Source organism: Rousettus aegyptiacus, unplaced genomic scaffold (genome assembly GCF_014176215.1).
Source record: "Rousettus aegyptiacus isolate mRouAeg1 unplaced genomic scaffold, mRouAeg1.p scaffold_m13_p_8, whole genome shotgun sequence".
Lineage (NCBI taxonomy): Eukaryota > Metazoa > Chordata > Mammalia > Chiroptera > Pteropodidae > Rousettus > Rousettus aegyptiacus.
The window spans coordinates 1,731,146-1,751,331 of record NW_023416311.1 but is presented as its reverse complement, the minus strand read 5'-3'; the positions used below and the strand labels follow the sequence as shown (position 1 = coordinate 1,751,331).

Genomic DNA, 20,186 nt, shown 5'->3' with positions numbered 1-20,186 from the left:
TGCCCGGGTAAAAGCCGAAGGCCTCAGGGTCCCCTTACAAGGCCCCGCGTGACTGGCCCTGTGACTCGCTCCACTCCAGCCGCCCTGGCCTCTCGCGTAACTTGTCTCCCCCTGTGGCCACACCTGCTTCCATCTGGAAGACGAACCCCCAAATCCACAGGGCCCACTCCCACAATCCCTCGGGTCTTCACCATCGGCTTCAACCAAAACCTTCCTTTGCAAGTCCCGCCCCCTGAGCCCTCCCCTGGCTTTATTTCCTGCTTGGCCCTTATCGGGGAGCAGATGCGTCTTTTCCTGACGTGTGTAACTCATCGTCTGGCTGCATCCCCATTCAAAAGCGCACCCTCTGAGGGTGGGAGTTTCTGTCTGTTTCGTTCACATCGTCCGTGCTTAATAATCATTTGTCGCAGGAAAGCAAGCAAGCACTTAGTCAACTATTACTGTTGCAGTTGTTACTGGGTCTCATTGACTTTGTCCCCTCCTGCCTGGCCCAAGTCTGCGCTAAGCAGGCGCACAATAAAGGTAAGAATACCCAACGCTTAGGGAGCATCCTATGCACCAGGTGCTGTCGCGGTCACGTTTACAGGTTTAAAGCCATTAATCCTCGCGATAACCTAATCGGGGAGGGGCGTTTATCATCCTCGCTCATCAGAGGATGAACCCGGAGGTGCGGAGGGGTGGAAGAGCCGACCGGAAGTCACACCACCAGCACGCGGCCTGCCCAGCACCCGCTTGCCACGCGGAGACACCCGGCCATTCTGGCCCGTTCGGTCAACCGGTTTGCAATGCCCGATGCCCGTGACCCCGGTTCGCTGCGAGCCTTGGCGGCTGCAGGATGTGCTTACGAAGCTGATTCTTCGGCCCGTGGATTCCGGTCGCTCTATTTGCTTTGCTAACATCTCCTCCAGTCCCAGGCACACGGAGGTCTCTGGGCGCCAGGGACTCCATCGAAACGCAGCCACCCCGACCCGGGCTCGGGTATCCCAGAAACACTCACCGGGGCTGGGGTCAGCGCTGGGCCCCCTCTCGCTGCCGTTGCGGACAGATTCAAAGACAGCCCAGAGGAACTCTTGAGGGGGCGAGGTCCCGGCCATCTCGGAAGCTGTTTGCTGAAGGATGTCAGGGAACTGCGTCGCACAGGGAAGAGGAAAGAGGAGCAACGGGTGACAAGTGAGGCCTGAAACGCAGGTCGAAATCGGGGCGGAGCCGGGAGCACCCCGACCGCCGCAGGCTCCGCCCCTGTCACAGCAGCTTCACCAGCGAATCTGGGCCCCAGCCTGGTCTCTCCAAAGAAGCATGTGACACGACGCCCAGCGTCAACGACAGCCCGTGAGTGCGCGTCCCTGACACACGCTGGCCAGGCTGGGCGTCAGGCCTCGAATGGCTCGCATGGGAAAGCGCACAGACAGTAGAGGGCGACCCACAGCTCGCAGGCCGCGCGCCTCTGCAGGAGACGGCCGAGCCCCTCCAGGAAGCGAGGAAGGTTCCAGAGGGACGCACGGGCAGCAGACCCAGTGGAGTATAACCGAAAACACTTCCCCTCCCCTCCAAACTCCTCCTGACGGTGGAACACAAAGGTACCTTTGTGGCAACAGAGCTTAATTCATCTCCCGAGAAAAGTGCCAGAAAGGGTCCCATGTCCTGGATCGTCTCAGCTGTCCAGTTCTGGGGGGGCCTAGGAAGAGATGACGAGCAATGAGTCAAAGCCCCGTGCTGTCGTCCTTGCCCCCCAGCATCCTATTCTCGCGGAAGCAGACCATCCGCACACCTGGAGAGGCTGTCAATCACACAGTCCAGTCCCGCCTTCCCCAACCAAGGTGATGGGCATGTGACACGAGCTGACCAATCAGAGTCGGCCCTCGGAATTTGGATGGAACTACTAGAGGAACAAGCTCTTCTTTCTGGCATCTCTAGCCGGGAAAAAGATACAGCAGGCCATTCCTATCACCAGGGAGAAGGAAGCCACACCCAGGAACATAGAGCTGAAAGATGGCAGGAACGAATTCTTGATGAAGTCCCATGAGCTCCTGGACCCAGCCGTGCCTGAATTCCACCCCCGGAGTCTTCCATCCCATTCGATTGCTGCACTCAATAAACTCCCCTTTCTTTGCTTGAATTGAATTGTTGAATTTCTGTCATTTACTTTACAGCGTTTCCTTCCTCAACAGAACGGTAGCGATATATTTGTTCCTTTAAAGTACCATAACAATCTTCTCTCACAGCGAGATGAAATTTCCTCTTGAACTTGGCAATACTAACAGCACTAACGCAGAACCCACTGTCATCCTTAGAGAGACCACACGTGCCTCACACCATATTTGGTGACATCTGCCCAATTGGCAGGGGATAAGCCTTGTCTTCAGATCGAGGCAAACCAGCCTTGGCCAAAAAGCTCCCCCCACATGCTCATCTCTTTGATTAAAAAATATTATCCCACTGGACTATGAGCTCCGTGAGGACGGGAACCACATCCATCTTTTAACCTCTGCACCTTCGGTCCTGGTAGACCAGTTGTCACATACTCAGCACTATGTGGGGCACAGTCTTAAGACCTTTTGTGCGTTGACTCAGTTAATCATCACCACAGCGCCGTGGGGACTATTACTGTGCCCATTCCTGCAGACGTGAAAATGACGTGCAAAAAAAATTAAGTAGCTTTCCCCGGGTCACACAGACAGTAGATGGCAGAAACAAAATGCCACCCCGAGGCATCTCAGGTCCAATGTCCACGCCCTTAAACGCTACAGGACAGTGCAGTGCCTGAGACACGGGGGAGTCTCCAGAAATGTCTGTTGTCTAACCGCTGACTGACAGCTTCGCCCTGCTCAACTATCGGACCAAACTTTAGAAAATTCTACATGGGGGAACAAGCAAACAAACAAACAAACAAGCAAACAAGCAAACAAGCAACAAGCAGTCCCGTCTTGCCCAGGGAGCTCTCGCTCAGCCAGAGCTGGTGGCGCCCGGATCGTCCGCAACATCGCCATTGTCATTACTGTTACTTCGTAACAGTGACGCCACTACCACCTCCTTGCCCTGGTGAAGGGCCACCTTTCTTGGACCTCGTTCCCTTTCCGCGTGCTCACATGGGCTGGTGACAACCACAGGAGGCTGCATCGCGGTGCTACTGTCCCGAGGCCAACGGAAGGAAGGTCCCATTTCGAGAGTGAACGCAAGCATCTAACCTTGTTCTGAGGGCAGGAGAGCCGGGACTGGGCGCCCCCTCTCCAGCGCGCCCCACCCCCACGCCAAGCCCAGCCCGTCCTCACCCGCTTTGCTCCAGGAGCCTGAGCCTCACCGCGGCCTTCTGCTCGGGGCTGAGGTCTGGGCAGCCCCTGAGGCCGTGCAGGGCGGTGGCCCAGGCCCTTGAGGACACTCCGTGGTGGATGATGGCTGCCGGCAAGCGGCAGAGCAGGTTCCCCACGATGTCCACAGTGTACTCGTCAGCAACGGCATCGTTCTGAAACCGACAAGCAGGGCCGATGAGAAGACCCAGCGGGCCCACTATCGTGACCCCTTAAAAACACTTCCCGACCCCAAACCTCGGCAAAGTACTGGCATCTAAATATCCTGCCCTGCCGTGGACTAGCAGAGATGGCATGGGGTCTGATTTTACCCCACAGAAGCCTGGTCTCGCCTCTAGAGAGCCCCCCGGGAGTGGTGAGGACAGAGACCTGGCACATGGTGAGCACTTGGTAAATGAGGGCTGTCGTCATTGTCATTGTCATTGCTCTGGGGGACCCCGGAGCTCAACAACCATTATAATCATAGTACGCCAATAATAAAAACCGCACCTCAAGCTTGACTGGCCCTTGAATGCCCTCGGAGCTCTTTCTCACAATGACAAGAAGAGCTAAGGCTCACTGGGCGCTCACTATGTGCCCAGCACTGTTCTGAGCATTTACAGGTCTTGATCGTTCATTGTAAAAGTAACTGTAAGAGGTAAGTATTCATAAAAGCCACTTCTTAAAGACAAAGTAACCGCCAGGCAGTAGCAAGGCCAGGATCCACACACCGTCTGCCCTTTGGGCCTCGGCATTAAACAATACATTACCTACTTCACGCCCGCGATAACTCTACGAGGGACTTGCTCTCGCACCTGGGTTACAGATGAGGCACCCGAGGCTCAGGCAGGGGACATGTCTCACCCATAGCTGCATAACCAGGCCTGGCAGAGGCATGTCTAGAACTCAGACTGTGAGCAGTGCGCCTTGCACTCCACAGAGTGGCCACCCCTCCTTCAGGCCCGGAAGGGACAGTCTCCAGACCCAGTGTCCAAGGGTGTCCCACCTAGCGGCTTCAGAGCCAGCCTGAGACCCACAAGTCACACCGCAGGCTTGAGGTCCCAGCTGGATCCCCTGGGAGCTCCGCAGGATGGCCACAGATACACAGAGGGGGAGGGACACCAGTGGAAGTGTCACCCAGGAAGTTTCCTTACCAGGCACTGCTGCACCTTCCTGAGCACCACATTCTTTTTGTGGGAGTCTAACACCAAGGCATCCAAGCGACTCTTCCCCAGGCTGATCAGAAGGGGCACACACTGGGAGGCGGGGACAGAAGCCAGGTAGCGCACCCTAGAGGGCAGGAAGACAGCGGCTGCTCCGTATCGCCCCGAAAGCAGGGTCTGCATCCCCAAGAGCCTCTCACGGGAGTGTTCTTTAAATGTTTTCCCCAGTTACATTGGGGCGCCTCTGGGTAGGCAGCAAACCTCCCACCCACCAAGCTCCTCGCCTAAGGGCAGGAACCAAACCTCCCATCATGCTCCTCTCCTAGAGCAAGAAACACACTTCCCATCATGCTCCTATCCTACAGGTGGGAACCGAACTTCCCATGATGCTCCTCTCCTAAGGGTAGGAAACCAAACCTCCCATCATGCTTCTCTCCTACAGGTAGGAACCAAACTTCCCATCATGCTCCTCTCCTACAAATGGGAAACCAAACCTCCCATCATGCTTCTCTCCTACAGGTGGGAACCAAACTTCCCATCATGCTTTTCTCCTACAAATGGGAAACCAAACCTCCCATCATGCTTCTCTCCTACAGGTGGGAACCAAACTTCCCATCATGCTCCTCTCCTACAGGTGGAAACCAAACCTCCCATCAAGCTCTCCTCATATGCCCCAGCAGCACTGATCACAGAATAGAATTTCCATAAACGTATGCTGACTGATGGACTGGCTGAGAAGAGATGAGGGGGAAAGGAAAGAAAAACTAGAAGAAAGGGACAGAGAGGAAATAGAAAAAAGTAGACAGTGAGAAAGAAAGGCAAGAAGGAGAGCGTGGCGTGTAAGAGAAGTAACTCCCAAGTCCATCGTCTCCAGTCTGGAACCGACCCCTAACTGTGTATTCTCAGCACCCCCAAGGGGGAGAAACCGGTTCAGGGGGAGGGAGGGAGCGAAAAATCTCTCAGTTATGATGATGATGTGTGGCCCACCAAAGCTCGACTCTAACCCAACAAAACCTTATTCCTTATCATTTCTCTCTTCAGGAGAAATTAAGCGTTTCTCCTTAGGAAGGCAATCATGAAACAAAGGTTGAGGAAGGCTGCTTAGGCGCACGTAGCCAAAGCCGAATTCGACACGTCCTTCCTCCACGCCATCTCCGACTCCCCTTTCCCTCCATCTCCACCTGCCGTTGCTACTTCCCGAGCATTGCTCAGATCCATTCGCGCATTCCCTGTACCGCTGTCTCGTTTATTTATTCATCCATTCCTCCATCCATTCTGCAGATATTTACAGAGCACCTGCTGCATTCCAGGCACTGTGCTGGGGACCAGCTACACCCACGAGCAAGACATGAGGGCAGGTCCCTGCTCTCAGGATGCGTCATTCTAACGGCGGGGGGATGAGGGCGAAACACAGAAACCGGTGGGTGAAACTGGTCGTTTCAGCTCCTGATGAATGTACGGAAGAAAGCATGATGGCTCTGCGACAGAGAATGCTGGTGGGGACAGCCAGGGGAGCCCCTTCTAAGGCAGTGCTGTTTGAGCTGAGACATGGACGAGCGGAAGGAGACAGCCACGCCAAGGTCTAGGTTACAGAAACAAGCTTCCGCCGTGGCCCTCCTTCCGGCCGGGATCCCTGCATTCTGTCCTCTCCACGGGCAGAGGTGACAATGTCTCTGAAATGCTAAGCCTGAGGGCTGTGCCCAGAATACAGGTGAGACACCCTAGGGTGCCACACAGGCCCTCCCTGATCTGACCGCCCGTTCTCTCTCCCAACTGCTCTGCAGACGCACACCACGCATCCCCCCGAGTACCTCACTGTCCCTACCCACGGCTGGACCGAACCTCCTTCCTGCCGCTGCCCAACTCTCTGACCCCAACTCAGTCCTCGACCTTCAGTTCGGTCTCCCGTCTCCTCCGAGATATTGCGCCCCCGCGCCCATGACCCCCTCCCACGGTAACGCCCCCTGGCTCTGGATCAAGCTGGGCCTGAACTCCATCCGTGGACCTTCCAGTTACCTGTACCCCAAATTGCCTTCGATCGCCCAAGGCAGTTTGACGTACGATTCTGTCACTTTCGACAAATATCAGCGCGCTATTATAATAGGCCTCGTGTTTGTCTATCCGCCCCTCTGGCCCACCACCGTGAGACTGTAAGCTCTTACAAGGGGGACATTTAGCTATCTCCGAGAACTAGTACTTCGTAAGCACGCGTAAACACTTTTTGAATAAACGAAGCAAGAGAATCACAGCCAGAGACGGGAGAGGGAAATGAAGAGAAAAATGAGAGCAGACCATGATTGGAAAGCCCGAGCGCGCGCACGGACCACGGAAAGTCCCCACGGCGGGCGGCAGCGCGGCCTCCCCGGCGCGTGCGCGCAGCCGCGAGCCCGGCCCGCGTGGGCTTCGCCCCGCTGCCAGTCGCTCGGACTTGCGTTGCTTTGGCTTTGGTTTTTAAACAACAACAACAACAAAAAAAAAAACAAAGGCATCTCAAACTATCTCTATGAGGCTCGGAGTTTACATCCCGGTTCTCGAGCGCCTCGCTGTCGGAGGCGCTCTCCACTCTGCCCCTTGGGCTCCCGACAGCACCCGGGGGGGGGGGGGCAGAATCACCAACCGTCGCCGAGCCCGCTCACTTACGGGAGCGCGGCCAGGAGGAAGGGCGGCACGGAGGACCTGGAAACCTCCCAGTGCTTCCACGCCAAGCAGTTAACCTGAAAGATTAAAGCAGTTGCGGGCGCTGGGCTGGGGAGGGTAACAAAGGGCAAACACGGGCTCTGCTTTGTGGTGCGGGCGCTGGTCCAGGTGCTTTCCATATGGCCAGGTATTTACCAGAACGCCCTGGGGGGGGGGTACGGACAGTACTGCGCCCGGTTGACCATGAGGACACTGAGGCCATGGCCAGGGGAACACAGAAAGTCCCGTCTGAGAGTACCCGCCACAGCTGTGTCTATAACCGTAAGGAAAGGAGATGTAACCCGCCGCCCCTCAGCAGGGGACCGGTTAAGGAGATCACAGTACCTCCATACGACGGGATACCACGCAATTATTTTGTTTCCACTGCGGTAGATTTATGTACATATTAACATGATTAACCTGGAATGACGTTTTAACACGTGTGCTATGGAAAGTTAAACAAAATAGTACGTATAGTATGAGCCGTAATACGTATGTTGTATATATACCAAAGACCTCTCGAAGTCACGAGCGAACTTTTCCCCGGAGTTACCTCTGGAGCAGAGATTCTGACTCGGGGCACTGCTGACATTGGGGCCTGGACAACCCTTTGCTGGGGGGCTCTCTGCACTGTGGGGTGCTCAGCTGCAGCTCTGGCCTCCGCCCACTAGATGCCAGCAGCGTCTCCCCCAGGTGCGGCAGCCCAGTGCCTGCGGATATGCCCAAATGGTCCCCTGTTGAGAGCCACTGCTCTAGGGGGAATTTTACTTTCTTTTTTTTTTTTTTTTTTCCAACATAATAGTTATGTGCTCTCAGCAAAAATATAAACAAAAGGGCAAATTTTCTAACAAATTGGCATTTGACGGTTCTGAGGACTGGGGAGTGTCCAGGTAAGGAGCTCTGTGCTTGAACAGAACACGTGGGTCTTCCCCTGAGCGGATAAGCCGTCCATCCAGCCTCCTCCGTTACTGACTCCCCTCCCTCCCCGGGCAAGGCTTTTCCATAGTCCACTGGTTCTCAGCAGGGATCTGGTTAGAAACGTAAACTATAGGGCATCGCACCGACCTCCTCTAAGGGGCAGTCGCTGAGTAGGGCTCGCGATCTGTGTCCTTCTCACAGTGTTACTGAGGCGTCATGGATATGCGGAGGACTGCGTGCAGTTATGTGTGCACTCTGACGAGTCCAGACGCTTGCAAACGCCCCGATGCCGGCACCTCCCTCACGCATCAGGCTCGCCCCACACCTCCCTCGGTCTCCGGTCTCCGCGCTAAGAGCCTCTGACGTGAGAGCCACCTCTCACATTCTGACGTGCACGAAACCATGGCAACGCCAGGCACTCAGTAAGTATTTCAGCAGAGGTCCGGAACTGGCAAAACTGAAATTGCACAGCCATCGCGTGGCCGACTCTGGCCCTCTAGGGAATGCTGATGCAAGCTCCTGTTCGAAACCAGAGACAACCCGAGGGCAGGACGGGGCTGCGTACAGCTCTGCACGTCCCTCTAAGGGCCCTGAAGGGTCGTGTACGGAGCGATGCTTCCTGGCTGTCCAGGGAGGCTTCATAGGAAGCTTCATTCAGATCTGAGACGCTCAGAGGCCAGAGGTGGGAAGATGCTGTGTGTCCACCTGCTCACCCCAGGGCCCCTGTGCCGCTCAGAGTTATACTCCCAGTCCAAACGCTGTTCTCCGGGCCCGTTTTTTACTTGCTGAGAAACTTTGAGAAATCTGTTCTTGCTTCTCGTCTCCCCCAAAAGGTTAAAGAGCTCCTATAACCATTTGGAAAATGAAGCCTTAAATTAAAAAAAGGCACCAGAGTCGCGTTCCATTCCCAACCGCCCCTGGAAGAGACAGGGGTGTCATGTGAGGAAGTGACTCAGCCGCTGGAGAACCCCGCTATGGACACGGAGAGCCGAGTGCCTCCCAACTGTCATTTAAGATCCACCCACTGCCCCCTCCCTTGCGTGCCCGAAGCATCCAGGCGTGAGTCTCTTTAGCCACCAGCGACCACGCAGGCTGCAGACGCAGGAAAGAGCGCGCACCACACCTGGCCAGGTGAGAGCAGCTCCAGATTGTTCTCGAAAAACTGGAAATGGGCCAGGAAGGAGTCTGCGCTCATGGCATCGATGTGTGCGCAGGTTACGCCTTTGACCAGCTGCCCGGTGCTGGAAAACAAAAACGGGGTGCAGGAGAAGTGGGGTGCGGAGGACAGGAACGGAGGAGCAAGAGAGGGCAGTGCGGGCTGACCCCGGTGCAGAGGGGACCGGGCACCGACTCGCTCTCATCCCGGGACAGAAGGCCCCAGAGGGCTTGACCGCGGGGGGGCAGGGGGTCCCCTACCCCAGGAGCGCCTCGGGCCTCGCGGTGGTCCTGGACAGGAGGTCGTACAGGAACAAGGCCTGCGGAGGGACGAGAACGGCCGCCAGTGTGGACGCGGCGCTCGCCCACCGCCCGAGCACGCGCAGCGCCCGGCAGCGGTGGCCCTGTGGGGAAGGCGCGGCCACCGCCCCGCGTTACCGGGACTGCGGAGGCCCGCGGCTGTGGCACCCGGCCAGGGCCACAGGGTGGCGAAGGGACAGGGCTGGGACGTGCGCGGCTGGCGGAGGAATCGCAGGGTCCGCCTCACACCCCGTCATTCCCTGGGCTCCCACGGACCCAGGCAGAGCCAAGCGCGTGCGGCGAGGCCCGCGGTTTACGTGCTGTGCTTTGAGAGGTCACTGTCCAGCCCCTAGTTCCACGCCCTAGTTCCACGCCCACCTGCTAGTGGGCACAGGCCTCCCGGAAGGGGTCGTGGGAGGAATTGAGGGGTAAATAGACCGCGGCAGCCAGTGGAGACAGTCACGTGGTTAGGGTGTGCCCAGTCCCACCCCTTGACTTCGCCAATGGCCAACGAGTCCATTAATCGTGCCTACGCCATTAAGCCTCCATAGAAACCCAAAAGGACCGGGTTTTGAGCGTTTCCGGTTGGTGACAGTGGGGGTTCGGGCGAGTGGTGCCTGGCGAAGGTGTGGAAGAACCAAGACCCCTCTCCACACCTGCCCTGGGCACCTCCTCCATCTGCCTGTTTCTGAGCTACAGCCTTTTACAATAGACCCGTAATCTGGTGACCAAAATGCTTCTCCAAGTCCTGTGAGCTGGCTGCTCTCGCAAATTAACCAAAGCCCAGGAGGGGCCCAATCTGTAGCCAGTCGGTAAGAAGCATCTGGAGTGAGGACGGCCTTGTAGGACTGAGCCCTCGACCTTTGGGCTCAGATGCCGTGACCGGGTGGGCAGGGTCAGAACTGAGGTGAACTGCAGGGCCCCCAGCAGGTGGCGGAGACTCGCTGGGTGCTGTGAGGAAACCCCACACACACCTCGGAACTGGCGGCAGGACCCTGAGTGGCCACACCTGAGCCCTCCGGAGCTCCTTCCCCCTGAGGACAGTCTCGTCGAATCGGGGTTCCCTCCGCAGATCGAAGAGAGACACCTCCTTAAAGAAAGCCCCTTGGATGTCCACGATGCCCGGGGTGGAATCCCCCGCTTCCATGATCTGCCGGAAGGGAGAAGAAGCATGCTGACGGCCTTGGAGCACGTGCTCTGAGCTTGGCGCAAGGCCCAGACACTCTGTCACGTGCTTCTGGGGCAATCAAAATCCATCGGACCCGTTCGGCAGCCCGGTGAGGGGGGACCATCGCCATCCCCACTGCACGGGTACGAAAACGGAGACTTCACGAGTAGTAACTGGTCGGTAGAGGAGACTGGAGCCCACGCCTGTCTTTTTCCAAACCCAGGCTCTCTATTAACCACATAGGCCGCTGCTGTCCGCGAGGTGCTGGCGTTTGGGGCCAGAGCCCTTGGGTTGGGCTTCTTAACAGATTTTGCACTTGGACAAAGCAGATCGCACAGACTAGGACGCCCCCAGGACCCACTGCCGAGAGAGGGGGAGCCCCGCGTGACTTCAGATGACCGAAGGGGCCTTCACAAGCACTCTGGGAATGTCAGCATTCGTTTTTAGATTCGAAAAACTTTTAAACTATTATTATCCCAAGAAACCTAATTTAGGAAAAGCTGTTCATGTTCGACTGGCCGAGGACAGCACTGGGGTCTGGGAGAAAACACAGCGTGACCCCAGGGGTCTCCTTCCAGAAAGGAGGGAAGGCGGGCATCAGGAGAGGGCGCTGTCCAGCGCCTCCCCGAAGGCCGGACGAACCCCAGCCCTGAGCGCGTGTCCCAAAGCCACAGACCACTCACGAAGCCCGAGGTACACGCCGAGAGCCACGCGGGCGAGCCCCGGGCGTCTGCCCTCACCTTGCTGAGGATTCCTTGCTGCTGGACAGGCGACAGGCCGGACCCGTGCGGGGAAGCGGCACTTCTCAGGACCTGCACGAGGACCCTCTGCTCCATGTCGTGGAAGGCCTGGGCGCCAACCCCGGCCAGCAGTGCGCCCATCTGGCTGATGTTGGAGGACGGCCCCTAGGTGAGGACCGCCACGCCGTGAGGCTCTGCGCTGGCCCCTCCCCTCGTGGGGCGGGGCATCCAGGGGGCCCCACCCACAGTGTGCCAGGGACAGGGGGAGCCAGGGGCACTGCCGCGGGCAACACGCGGGCTGTCCTCCCGGACCGTCCTGCCTTCTAACGGAAAAGAAGGTTAAACATCAAAACACGACACGGGCGCTGACCGCCCTGCTGCCCCGAGCACTTCGCTGAGGCCACAGCGCACATGTCCGAACACAGGGACCCGGCACCACAGCCGACCAGGCGGCGGGCTCTCTCCGCGTCTAACCTGAGCCAGCTGACATCTAAAACTGGAGGAATTCCCAGAAACAGCCAGATTGGAATCTCTGCGTGTGTGGTTTTTCGTTTTTTGTTTTAATCTAAACATCGCGTGATCACGGGCCTGCATTGGCAGCAATGGGCAAGAACCGACCAGCAGCGGCCTCTCGGGCGGGTGGGGGGCCCTCGGCTGCCCCAGCCCCACCCCCTCACAGTGCTTGAGGCAGCCCGTGGGCAGGGGTCTGACGTGGCAAAGCCTCACACCCGTCCATCTCCATGTAGAAATCGTGAGTTAAAATAAGTTTCAGTATGCGAGTCTCATATATTATGACAGATAGGACTACAGCTGGTCACCCCTCCACACACTGGAGTGAAGATGGGGGGGGGGTCCCCGCATATTCAGGAGTGCTCCTTGGCTTTACTAAAAGGTAGCTGGCGGTTTCCTTTGGTTTCCTCTGTAGAGTGGACAGCCTCTCACTGACCCCAAGGAGGGTGACCTCTCAGGTTTGGCTTCATAGTCAAAGCTGCCTCGCCCTTCCATAGGAAAAGCTAGATACCAGGAAAGAGATGAGCCACCAAGGCTGGCAGGGAACAAGTCAGTCTCCCTCAGCTCCCCAAAATCAAATCCATGGAGGAATGCCCAGGGGGACCCATGTGGCCCCCTGTCAAAACAGAGAAGGGCTGCCACAACCTTCAAACTAAAGCCAACACGAGGCCGGAAAGGACAAGCTGATGGGCTGGCCCTGGCCTCGAGCCGCAGAGCGAGAACGGGGTGGGGGGCAGTGGGCCCGGCGCCACGGGGCGGGTGGTGAACATGGGACTAAGCACGCGGTCTCCGAAGCCACACGTCTTGTCTTCTGTCCCACCTGTGCCCCTGCTACGTGGCCTCTGCGGTTCCCTTACATGCGCTGCGCCTCGCTCCCACGACCTGGAAGATGAAGCTTCCAACACCACTGACCTCACGGGGTCGTCGGGAAAACGAAATGACTAACTCGCTTAGGACACAGCCCAGGCACACGGCAAGTGCTTTGTGCATGTTCGTGGCCTTCGTCACACTGGTACCGGTCTCTGCCCAGTCCCCATGAGCCGGTCTGCATTCTAGGAAGTGGCTACGAGTATGATCTAAAAGAGCGAGACCCGCAATGTTCAGGGCTCAGATCTCTGGAGCCCTTTCTCCTGGGACGGAACCCACGCTTTGCTCAGCGACTCAGGGAGACCTCACAGCCACTGAGCTCATGCTCCGGAAAACGGTCCTTCCGCCCTCTTCCTGTGTCTCGACTACATGATCCCTGCAGCAATCCTATGGGCGTCTCTCAAGTCTTACCATGTTACAAACAGGGAAACTGAGGCAAGGAGAAAGTAAACAAATTGTCTGAGGCAGCAAATGTCAGTAAGTGGCAGAGGAAGTATTCGACCCAGCGGCCCTCCACACGGGCATCTGATGTGAAGCCTTCCATATCTTCTTACTGACTGGCTTGCCCTGCCCTGTGCATTGAACTGGCCCTTGGATCTCTGGGGGTTAAAAAAAAAAAAAAAAAGTCCAAAGCTCCAGCTGACCTTCTCATGGGCCAAGTATTTGGCAGACAAGATGACGACCTGGCTCTTGGCCCAGCCCGAGACCTGGCTGAGGGTAGAGATGGCGCCGTGCACAGCCTCGGGGGAGAGAGAGTCCAGCTGGCTGTGGGTCAGGCCGACGATCGCATCTGACAAAGAGCCCAGCGTCTCATTGAGGGTCTGGTTCTCCGTGGCGATGTCCAGGAGGTCTGCTTTGAGCTACGAGGGGAGCGAGATGGAATGAGGGTGGAGAGCGAGCAGGACGGGGTCCCCTCTGGTGACATCCTGGGCTGCCAGGACTCCACATCACCCTCCTCCCTGCAGATCAAAGCGAGAGGGACTCCGGCCCGGGGGAGGGGGCTGCTGCCACGCCCAGACAATGCCACCCCAGAGAACACCACTCCTCTGACCTTGACTTTAATATGCCGCAAATTAGCTGTGCGCTTCATTTAAATATTAATTTGCTATTAAATCAAGCCTAAAGCCTGGCAGAGGAAGTTTGTTCCCTTCACCCACGACTCCAGCACGTTCTGGGAGTACCTGTTTTTTTTTTTTTGACCTTGAACCCTACATCTGCATAGATGGCTGTTTTTCTTTCATGAAATATCCAGGGGGGGTTTTATGATAATATATAATCTATGTAAAATATGTCATCTATGTAATATACATAATCTATGTAAAAGTTCTCGACAGTAACAGAAGAGTAAGTCTCCTGAAAATCTAATAAAAATAACTATGAGTAGTAACTGGCTGTATATGTTTCTAAGATTCCTTATGTCTTTGTAAACATGTACTTTATAAACAAACTACAGTGCATCGCTGTTACATAGTTTCGATATGAGCAGAAGTGCAACTTTCCTTATTTTTCGCTATAAATTAGGTTTTACCTACGTTTTTGCACTTCTGTGAGCACCTTGATTATTGTATCATAATATGCCTGTCTAGTTATAGTCAAGCAGAGAAGGCGATAAACTCAGCTTTTATAATTTGACCTCTGTACAAAAAAAAAAAAAAAAGAGGTTCACGTTTTAACACCTGCATTCTAAGGACACTACTGTGTTTGGGGAAGTTTGCACGCGCGAGTTCGAGGCAATACGGGGATGGCCACTGGGGGGCAGCAGAGCGAAGGGCGAGAAGCCGCGGTCGCAGCGCTGACGGGGTCGCCCAGGTTTTCTTGGATGACGCTCTCTTGTCATCTTTTTTAAATTAAAAAGAGAGAGGGGGACACCAAAAACAGTGAGAGGAGTGGGCAGAACTGAGACTAGGGGCGTTTTTGAAACATACGCACCCCAGGATGAGCCGTTGACACGGGGGCCCCCCTGGGGGCGCCCTGGGGCGGGGAGGGGGGAGGGTGCCGCTGACCGCGGACGGAGCCCAGTTTGAGAACCGCGGCTCTGTCTCCTCGCTGTCCCCAGGTCGCCGCGCGCGCCGCTTCCGCATGGCCCGGGGCTTTGCTAGCAATGCGGTCTCGGGGGGCGGGGGGTGCGGGTCCCCCAGACCTGCCGACTGGGCATCAGCACTCGCGCCCCCCAGCGGCCGCCAGGTGCTCCAGCCCCGCTCCTCCCCGCTTCGTGCCGAGCTGCTCCCCGCCTTTTATGCTAATCCCGGGGCTCCAGACACCGTGGCGCGGCCGGACCGAGGTGTCCCCCCACCTCTCCCGCTGGCGAAGCAGGGGCCGCGCGCCCGCCCCCACCTTCCGGACCGCGGCCTGGAAGCCGCGCAGACGGCGGCACTTGAGGGTCCGGTGCAGGAGGACGCGGGCCGTGGCGGCGTCCAGCAGCTCCAGGTCGTCGTAGAAACACAGCAGCAGCCCCAGCCTGCGCGGGAAGGTAAGGGACCCTGGCGGAGCTGGGGGACACAGCGCCGCCTCCTCGGGCCCGCCGCAGCCGGGGGTCAGAGCAGCCGCAGGGCGCCGGGTGCTGCGCTGAGCCCTTCGCCTGGACTGTCCGTGCGTCACCACCGCCCTGGCGGGCGGGTGACCCGTCAGCCCCGATTCACGGAGGGGCGCAGTGAGATTGGGGCGGGGGGGGGGGGTTCAAGTGACACGCCCAAGATGAGCAGTGGAGCTGGGGCCACGATCCAGAGCCGACCACGTCACCTCGCCTCCAGCAAGGGGCCCGAGGAAAGCGTGGTGCTGAGCGAGCCACGGAAAACCCCCCGTTTGCACGGGACGGATGGGGGCTGTCGCCCCGAGGGGTCCCCAGGGACGGAGACTGAATTCCGGATGCTTTACAGCCTACCTCCCCAGACGGCTGGAGGACTTCGAAAGGAAAAAGTGAAAAAGACAGGGTGTGGGGGCGGAGGTGGGGTTCGAACCCCGGCCTGGCGGGGGGCGCCGCCTGCGCCCGGCGGTGGAGAGCGCAGCTTCCGGCCGCCCGGGGTTCGAGGCCCGGCTCTGCGAGACGTGCGCCCTCAGCGCCACCCTCTCTGCGAGGCCGCTGCACACAGGTGTGCAGGGCACACTCCGGACTACGGGACAGGGTGGCCCGGCCACCCTGCGCCTTCGGCAGCGGGGGGACTTGCTTCGTTCTTCAGGGTACATCGTGATGAGCAGGCGGAGGTGGACTGAGAAAGACGCACGGGAGGCGAGGCACACCCGACTATTAACGCTTCCCGGGGACACGCGCGTGGGTGTCGGGTCTACCCGGCTGGGCTCGGCCGAACCACATCGCCCGCCTGGCCTCGCCTGGCTCCGCCCTCTCAGAAACCCCGCCACGCGCGGGGACCTGTCCTCAGGAGAGGAAGGGTCTGAAGACGCGTGTGACGAGCCGAGAAGGCTCGGGGGAAGTGAGGGCCGAATATTAACGACCACGTCAAGAATAACTCCCACTTCCTGCGAAGCCACCGTGTGGCAGGTGCGCCGCATCCTCACAGGGCACACCTGTGGGAGCGGGGGATTATCGCCCCCCATTCCGCAGATGCGGACTTGGAGGCGCAGAGAGGTGCGGTCCGTGGCCAAGTCGCACGACTTGTGAGTGACCGAGCCAGGATTGTACCTTGGAAGTCCGGCTCCAGGTCCCAGGTCTTAACCGCCAAGCTATTGTTTGTGTAACCGTGGAAATATGGGGCCCGTGCCAATGGGTGACAATTACGAGGGGTGGGGGAAGGTTCTATGTGAGGTAGAAGGTAACAGTTCTAGGTAAAAACCTTCTCTACAAATGACTTTGATAAAAAAAAAAAAAATTAAGAGAATTCGGTGATGTCAGAGGAAGCAGTGATATCGAGGCTTCAGAAGAGGGAGACAAGTGCTCCCCACGCCTCCCCACGCCTCCCCAGGGCACATTCCCTCCCCTGACATTCAGACCCGTCCTGGGGCCACCAACTGCACAGCCACTGGCCCTCACCTGGGGAAATAGATCCCGGAGGGTCATATCACAATCACTAAATTCTAGCCTGATCTCATCCAGGGGATCCAGATAAGCCACCTGAGAATCTAGACAACAAGGGGTCCGCAACTCTGGGGAGCCACGAGCTATTCCAGTACTTGGCCCAACATAATGGGAATTCGTCGCTTCCCCTGGAATGGACGAGTCTGGAGCCCCATCCTCGCGTTCAGAGCTGGAATCCGGGCACACAGGGGACCCCAGGAATGCGTGTGTTCCCTCCCCCCACTTCGGAACCTCTTAAAAGGGGTTCTCTTGGAGAAAACACCTCCTCTCTCAGGCACAGAGGCAGGGGACTGGTCAAAGAGAGGGGCCGGCCACCTCCCTTCCCGCTGCGGGTTGCTCAGAGGAGGCTGTCCTGGGCAGTGTCCTGGGGCGCCGCTGCCGGGGCCGAGCCCCGCTTACCTGTGCATGGTTGAGGTGTTCCTCAGGTCAAAGTCGGAGGCCCCGATTCTCTCCAGAAACACCCGGGCCAGCTCCGGCGTCAGGTCATACACCGTGTCCAGCTGCTTCGTGGCGTTGTCGTAGCTGATGAACAGCCCCATCTGGTGGACACAGACGGGAGTATCAGTGACCGGAGTCCTGGCCCACGCCACCCACCCAGGGTCAGTGCTGAGCCGCAACTCGGACTCTGGGGTACATCAGGATCCTCACGTCAGCGTCATGGGTTCTTAATGGCCTGTCACCATTAATGGCTGCTGTGGGTTCCTCTTTGACCCAACTTATTTAGGAAAGTGTTATTTATTTTAACATCGGAGAAGTTAAACTTTCTTAACAAGCTGATATTGGCACATGTATTTCAAGATTTGTTCTATTGAGGTCAGACAATGTGGTGCACACATTTTCTGTTTCTTTTTTTTTTTTTCTTTAATAGATGGGTGAGTTTAAAAATGGCCCTCGGGTGATAGAAAATGAGTGTGCGGTCCCCTGTAGGATAAAACGTGAGTGGGAATAAGAAGAATCTGAGTAGTCTATTTAATAAGTTTGAATACAGACGCGTGTAGATTCCCATTCTTTCTGTTTTCTTCACTTTGGGCCTGCGTGTCCAAGGCTGTCACGTGGAAGTCCCCCACATTGCCATGCACGGCCATTCCGTGCCCGAGGTCGCCTCTGCCTCACAGATTGCCCTTTGTCCCTTGAAATTCCCTTAGGAAAAGTTGCAAATGGCCTCATCTTAGACATTCTTCCCAATTCCTTACAATTTAGCCTCTATCAGCTTCCTAAACTCAACACCGAGAGCATAAACGCCACTGGAGGTTTAATCCACGGTATAACCGAGAGTTAAAAAATCGAAGACGTCTGAAATGTTCCCAGCCTCCCAAGCAAAAAGAGGAGCATAGTGTTGCCTCTGGCTTCATAATAACCAGACGTCGTTGGATCCGCCGGCCTTTGAACAAGCCAGGCATCTGACGCCCTCTGACCAGGGCACACATGATAAAAACTGGAGGCGAGCCCCGAACGCCCCGTAAACGCCTCCATGTGGGCAGCATTCGTGAGTCGGGATGCCTGAAGGATTTCCATGTCACTAGGTCAACATCGGGGGAAGGAGAGAGGCAGGCTGACCAGCAAGTTAAGTAACCTTAGAACACATACACTGAAGACTCCAGTTAAAATGCAAGCCTCGCTTGAGCCGAAGTAGCTACCAATAGACCCCGCTGCTAATCCATGTTGCTTTCAATTTGGGTTCATACTTCTGAGGACAAAAACCCTAGAGCTATTGTCCTCAGCCTACAGAGAGACACTTAAATGATTTCCGGCCCACAGCCAACATTCTCTTTAAATCTCGTTTGTTCACATCAGAGCTATCTTGTTTGTCCACAGTTTTTTTTTTTTTTTTCCTTAGTTCCTCTAGCCAAGAACACAGTTCAATGACTGGACCGCCCCGGGCCTTAATTCAAGAGTTTTCTTCAGATGCTCAAGATACACCGGGCTAAAGTAGGTGCCCAGTTTTCAGGGCAGCCTGACTGGCTGGCTGGGTGTCGGGGTCTTTGAACACACCTTAGCCCAGATGTACTCGTAATGGGGACATTAAATGGACCCTTCCAACTTACTTCTTTAGGACTAATTTTCATAATTTCTTCAAGCGACAGGTGAACCATATATCTGCCCAAAATCCATAAGTCTTCTGCGCTGACCCAGGAAATAGAGTCATCTGCAAGAAAACAAATAAGTGATAGATAATAAATAAATAAATAAATAAATAAATAAATAAATAAATAAATAAAAGTCTCTGCACTGGAGTGTGATAGTCAAAAGCGTCTCCGAGGCCAGGACCTCCTTTTTGCATTCATTCTGCATTCATTCATTCGATGACTGTTCTCGGACAGCCTCCTACCCGTGAGATGCTGTGCCACATGTAGGGATCACAGATGTCTGCTACCTGGGGCTTTGTCCCTGAAAAGTGTGGTCCCTGGACCAGCAGCACCAGCATCACGTGGGACTTGTTAAAAAAGCAGATTATTTTCTAAGACGTACAACCACAAAATTCAATGTTGCTTTCGGCTGACTTCGTTAATAAATAATCTGGCAACTTGAGATATGCTGGACGCACGGTTATGACCACCAGGTCCAGTCGCCACTGCCCTTACTGACCGGCAGCAGGTGGTGTCCGTGAGCTAGTCCAGACAAGGTGTCCTTCCTCCCTGCGCCCCAGACTTCCCCGAGTCTGCCTATGCTCTGGCCCCTCCCCAAACCCCGCCCCCAAACCCCAGCTCCCCCAGCAGTGACCCCCCTCCCTCCTCCGAACCCCCACACGACCCTCTCCCTGCCTGGCACTCTGCTCAGGCATTCGAGAGTCCCTCAGTGGGACGTCAGTGGGGCGTGAAGAAAAATCGTGTCCAGGATCCGACTTGAAGTTTCACTGAAGAGAGTCAGCTGCCACCGCCCTCGAACCTTCAGCCAGAGACTTTTACCCGCGACGACGTTGTGTTGGTGGCATTTGGGGGAAATGAAGGAAGCGAGAGCATTTACGGGGCGCAGGGATTCGGTCACCAGGAACGGGTGCAGGAAGCCGGGGGCTGGGTCACAAGAGCAACGGGGTGACGCCCCTAACTCAGGTACCAGAGCTTTGGGGTGAGCGCAGACAAATGCCCCATGATCCCCTAGAGGGGTGTCTGACTTGGTGACGAGAAGGGCAGCCCCAGAAGGCTAGAGAGTGGGGGACGGGAAACCACTAAATTCACTGAGAACCACATCGAGTTGCTCATTTTAAATTATTATGCACAAACTCTGCTTCTTCAGAGCCATGATCCCCAGGCTTGGGACAGTTTTAACCGCCAAAGTCCTTCCAGTCACCTCGAGGGACTTCACGAGACATAGTCCGAAGTCCCAGCAGGATTCACTGTGGTTTCATGGTGAAACGTCCCATCCGAAGGTCAGAAG

The 20,186-nt window shown here is 56.5% G+C and overlaps 1 protein-coding gene across 1 annotated transcript in view; it reads right to left on the bottom strand.

The window, feature by feature from the left end:
• The window catches only part of OTOA (otoancorin), a 46,802-nt gene that overhangs the window by 14,373 nt on the left and 12,243 nt on the right, over positions 1 to 20,186 (bottom strand). The window contains exons 10-22 of the mRNA XM_036226186.1: positions 18,857 to 18,957; positions 17,211 to 17,350; positions 15,116 to 15,239; positions 13,426 to 13,641; positions 11,405 to 11,569; positions 10,506 to 10,646; positions 9,458 to 9,516; positions 9,165 to 9,282; positions 7,088 to 7,161; positions 4,439 to 4,574; positions 3,270 to 3,460; positions 1,582 to 1,675; positions 998 to 1,127 (exon numbers count right to left, since the gene is read on the bottom strand). Coding sequence (XP_036082079.1) covers positions 998 to 1,127; positions 1,582 to 1,675; positions 3,270 to 3,460; positions 4,439 to 4,574; positions 7,088 to 7,161; positions 9,165 to 9,282; positions 9,458 to 9,516; positions 10,506 to 10,646; positions 11,405 to 11,569; positions 13,426 to 13,641; positions 15,116 to 15,239; positions 17,211 to 17,350; positions 18,857 to 18,957 — 1,689 coding nt within the window. The remainder of the gene's footprint in view (positions 1 to 997; positions 1,128 to 1,581; positions 1,676 to 3,269; positions 3,461 to 4,438; positions 4,575 to 7,087; positions 7,162 to 9,164; positions 9,283 to 9,457; positions 9,517 to 10,505; positions 10,647 to 11,404; positions 11,570 to 13,425; positions 13,642 to 15,115; positions 15,240 to 17,210; positions 17,351 to 18,856; positions 18,958 to 20,186) is intronic.